The 5276-nt window shown below is 38.6% G+C and overlaps 1 protein-coding gene across 1 annotated transcript; it reads left to right on the forward strand.

Annotated features, from left to right (window-relative positions):
- The first annotated feature begins 875 nt into the window (after window positions 1-875).
- LOC116193126 (elongator complex protein 4) lies at window positions 876-4333 on the forward strand. Its single transcript, XM_031521897.1, has 9 exons — window positions 876-1094; window positions 1220-1401; window positions 1500-1729; window positions 1835-1910; window positions 2319-2481; window positions 2709-2787; window positions 2948-3107; window positions 3192-3283; window positions 3896-4333. The coding sequence occupies exons 2-9, from the start codon at window positions 1269-1271 to the stop codon at window positions 4067-4069; spliced, it is 1107 nt and encodes a 368-aa protein (XP_031377757.1). The 5' UTR covers window positions 876-1094; window positions 1220-1268; the 3' UTR covers window positions 4070-4333.
- Window positions 4334-5276: the final 943 nt, after the last annotated feature.

The raw sequence follows: 5276 nt of genomic DNA on the forward strand, positions 1-5276 counted from the left end.
AAAATCAAAATCATGATTCTAAAATCTGATCATGAAACCAAACAGGCTCTAAAGATTTCGCAAGGGCATTTCCTCGAATAGTTGGCGTGCGACCATTAACATACTCCCCGTGCATGGAATTTTGAGGCGCCTTACACCCCAGGATTGGATGAAGAAGTGCAGTGGTGAGATTAAAATTAAAGGAAGTAACAGAGAATGTCATATTCACGAGTCAACAGAACAAGAATCCAAAGTGAGCTTCGAGAGTAAACTAACACTTTGGAAGAAATGGGAGGAGATCCGATCTTAACTAAGAGATTGCAATTCTTGCATCATCGGAAAGCCTAGCAATGTGGAAGTTTCTTGATCGATTGGGCACTCAAATGACTATCAGTTCTTTTCTAAGAGTCATTTACAATTAGATGTAAATAATTTTTTTTCTTGTATTTTTTTTTACACATATTAATTATTATCTAATATATATTACTATTTTTTTGTATTTTATATTTTTTTTAAAAAAATAATATTTATTTATTTATTTTATAATTAAACATGCTGTCGGGCCCATCGAACCCCTTGTTAAACCCATAAATCCATGAACCCATGCCTCAGCTAGTTCGATATTCGGTCCAGTTATGATAACACTGATATTAAATTTTATCAACTATTTATTATTATTTTTTAATTCAACAACACAATCATTATTTTTTTTATCTTTTTTCTTCAATTTAATAATAAATTATTTCACACATTTTTCTTAACTATTATAACAATTAATTTTTTAAAAATAAATTTTTTCTGTTACTTTTATTTTTATATTTAAATTGAATCATACTCGATTCCATTATAAAAAACAACATACATTTATGGGGTAGGCCTACCACAATCTTTCCAAGGCCCATAACATTTGTTTTGCTTCCATCACTCTTCTGAACTTCAACAGTTCAACCCCGCCCTGCATTTCCATTTCTCTCGCTGCTCTGCTCTGCTCTGCTTGGACTTAGAGGCTTGCTGCTGAGTACTGCCGATCACCTCGACTGCTTCCTTCCGCCCTCACCCCTCCCGGCTCACTCCCCGTGATCGCCTTGCCTGCCTCCTTCTGTATTTCCGTCCAGGTGAAGTGACAGGGTGCTGATCATTTCCGTATTTAGGGTTTGTAAATTGTAGAATTTCTGGCCTTAATGGGGTTGGTTGATTATCATCACATGGTTCTGAGTGCGTTGGCTTGTTTCATGTCTAGGCTACGGGAAGGGATTCAAACTGGAATCATATTGAGCCGTCGATCGGCAATGGCGGCGACAAAGACCCGGGTCAGTAGTTTCTCCCGAAATGTACCGGCAACATTAGCACCACAGATCCCAGGAGTGAAGACTGGTCCCAATGGCACTGCCTTCGTATCCTCGGGGATACCAGACCTTGACAGTAACCTTCTTCACTTTTCCTCAATAGTCTTTGTTGTTTGGAGTATTTGTATTCGTAGATGGTGGTGGTCAAGTTCTTGTTTTGTTCTGGATTTTCAGGGATAGTAGGAGGTGGGTTTCCTCTGGGAAGCTTAGTGATGGTCATGGAAGACCCGGAAGCGCCGCATCATATGCTCTTGTTGAGGAACTTCATGTCCCAGGGGCTCGTTCACAATCAGCCCCTCCTATACGCGAGCACCGCGAATGACCCGAAAGGATTTCTTGGTACTTTGCCCAGTCCAGTGACGTCTAGAGCTGACAAGTTGTCACATGATGACGAGCCAGTAGAGGTGCTTATAAACTTCGCTTTTTCTTTCCAAAATTTTGTTTTTGCTTTATTTCGGTGGGGTCCAAAGAGAGGTAGCTGATCACTTACTTTTTCTGTAATGATGTAGGAGAAGGGGCTGAGGATCGCGTGGCAATATAAGAAGTATTTTGGTGGAAGCCAGCAAATTCTCAATAGCCAAGGAGGTGAAGATCCTAAGAAACTATTCCTTTATGCTCTTTCCTTTCCCCTGTCCTGTGAAGGTTAATTATCTCTTTAGATTGCGAACAAATAAAATTGCAATTGTGGCTTTTCTACTTCTATCTTCAGTTGTTTTCTGGAAGCCTATATAGCCAAGTGTTTATGATAGTGATTATCAGAATCGATTCCATGAGTCGTTGTTTATCTATATACATAAATAACAAGTATTGTCATAAGTTATAAAGGAATACATATTTTATTCTAGTGGACGGTTAAATAATAGAGGCACAGAAAAATTAAGTCCTGATGTTAGTTATGATACTATAGAGGAATGTTGGGGCTGATTACTTAGAGGATTACTGGCAATTTTCAGGAAAGGGATATCTTATTAAGAGAAGTTCACTCTGCTGCAGCTATGGAAAACAAGCACGAGTACGGAAATGACTTTGATGTAAGGAAGCCCTTGCAGAGGCAATTCATCACCGGGCAGAAAGTAGAATGCATCAGCCTTCAAGACTGTCCAGATCTTTCTGCTCTTCGTGATCGCTGTGCCACCTTTTTAGCTCAATTCCCAAGGTAGATACCTTGTTCTAATAAGCTGCTAAAGTTTTTCAGGTGTTTGAGTTTATGGCTATATCAGTTACCAAGACTAGTGATGCATGAATTTTATGGAGTTATTAAATACTGCGAGTCATATGATTAACTGAATATCTCCTTACAGTACAAAACTCTTGACTTGTATGTTGTTATTTAACTCTGTTTATGATGTTCGGTCCTTACTGTCTGACATTTATATTGAACAGAAAAGATGGAAGCATTTCTAGTGTCGGACGCATTGCTATCCAGTCATTCTGTGTGCCAGAATGCTCATATTTTAACAGGGTTAGTATCTATACCCTTAAAATTCCTACTTTTTATACTCAAACCTTTTTAAACTGCCTTTTTCATTTGATATCATTGGGCTGTGATGAAGTTTCGTCCGTCTTTCTCATGGAACTATGTTCAATATTTAATTTTTGTCTTATATCTTCTATTTTTATAGGAGTGGCACATGCTTTCATTCATTAAAGCTCTTAGAAGCATGATAAGGTCTTCAAATGCAGTTACAGTTGTGACCTTTCTGCCCTCTGTGCTTTCTCCTTCCTTCTCGAAGAGATGGCAACATATGACAGACATGTTGTTTTCTGTCTTGGCAATTCCAGGTTTGGTATCAGTTTGTGCATCTGTGTTGACAATTAATAGCCAGTCTTTGCATCAAAAGATAAATTTAAAGAGTGTTTGTACAGATGAGGACAAAGACTTGGCAGAACTCCTAACGGGTTATCAGGACATGGTTGGCCTCCTCAACATACACAAAGTAGCACGAATTAACACTCAGGTACTGATATAGGAACTTTTATGCTGCCTAATTACTGGCTACCCTAGGGTGTACAAGTGACCTACAGCTCACATGTATAGTCTGGCCTTGCAATGGGTTGAATTGGCCAAATTCATTCAGCGAAACATGCCCAATAATTTATTAACACTGGATCAAGCCAACTGAACTTAACCAATTCGTCAAGCTTGTATTTCCTAATTCCTATTAAGCATCCAATGGCAAATTCATAAACCCTTGCTTAGACTATACCTCACCATATTCATAAACCCTTACTTAGACTTCGGATCTTATCAGTTCTAGCAGCTAGTAAATTGCTGTAAGCCAATAAGTTGGGATCCAACCTAACAAAATCAACAGCTGTGGTTAAATACGTTTTCTCCTTTTCTGGTTAGATCTAGGCATTGGGCACCTCGAAAATTGGCCACATGATAAGACATCCCAATGACTAGCTTTTGAACACGAAACAGAAGTTTCTGTTTTGGCAATTCTCTTAACTGAACAATTGTTTCATGCAGCAGAACATGCCCTCATTTATGTTGCAATTTGTATTCTTTCTTTTTTAATGTCATGAATGTGAAGTGTATGTATCATCTGCTTTAACCTGTCTTTCAGGTCCCAGTCATTCTCGAAGCAACAACGTTCTCACTGAAGCTGCGAAAGCGGAAGTACCTGGCTCTAGAGAGTCTGAACCAAGCACCGGTCGATGGTTCAAGTGGAACTTCATATTCGACGTCAGGGAGCTGCTCCAGTACGACTTCCTCTAAACCTGGGTCCCTCGACTTCTAGTAATAAGCTAGCTTATAGTTCTTAGCCAGGTCTAATCTGCAACTTTGATCTATTGGAAAAAATTTGTTTCGCGTTGAGAAAGCTGATCTTATTTCAAAAGCGGATGAATCTTTTGTTGAATATATTATGATATGAGATGCGGAGTACGTCAGGGCTTGTTTTCATTGATCATGGCTTTTTAGGAAATTTGGCCGCTATTGGCCTTTCAAATGTATTTTTGTTTAGCCAAAAGAAAAAAAGGAAAGGAAGAGATCACTGCCTGCCTCTCTTTTGTAATTTTATGTGCAAAAGAGATTACAGTGTTATGCCTAATATTGACGTTGAATATAATAACATCCTTTGTTATTGAGTCCCATCGACACTCAACGACCTGCAACGACCTGCAAGATCGGATGAATCTTTTACCATGTTGCTGCAGCCTGCCGAGAATGACATCAGGAAGGAGGAACTATATCATATTGACTGCTTCTGTCCTGCTTCCCGATGCATGAGGGGATCGAGTATGCCCCGTGCAGTAACATTCTCAAAACACCGGAGAAGATAGATGGTAATTCAACAAAAGAACATTAGAAAATTAAAACACAGAGTACATGCTGTGAAAATAGCGAAGCTCTCTTTAAATGCGAGGAATTGTTAAAGCCCATAGCAGATGGAATTGAAAAAAACAAAAAAGGAAAAAAAAACGCCCACCATGGGGCTGGAACTCACGACCGCAAGGTTAAGAGCCTCGCGCTCTACCAACTGAGTTAGACGGGTATCTCCAATGGTATTGTCAACAAAGTATATTAATTTTGTGCATGCTCTCCTCAATTTTCCTCTCTCCACTATAGATAAAACTTAGGGGTAAATATTTCTCATAAGGATTGGTTCAAACGGTTCGACATTTATTCTTCTTAAGCAATATCTTATATTTGAGTTTTGTGAATGGAGAAAATCCACGCTAGAAGAGCTTCACCTCTTAGTGGGCCGACTCAACTCAACTGGATTAGTGTGGATCCAATTGGGCCTCTGGATATCAGAGTTCATACCAAAAAGAAAAACTTCCCTATAAACGAGTCTAGACAAAATTTATAATAAACTAGTGCTAAATATTCGAGCGGTGCCACGGAGAACAAAAAAATTCAAATTCTGGACATGAATATTATTTTTATTTTCTATAGATCAAATTATGTATTAGCTCTTAAGTATACATTAAAAAAATCTCATT

The sequence above is a fragment of the Punica granatum genome, chromosome 1 (assembly GCF_007655135.1).
Source record: "Punica granatum isolate Tunisia-2019 chromosome 1, ASM765513v2, whole genome shotgun sequence".
Taxonomy (NCBI): Eukaryota; Viridiplantae; Streptophyta; class Magnoliopsida; order Myrtales; family Lythraceae; genus Punica; species Punica granatum.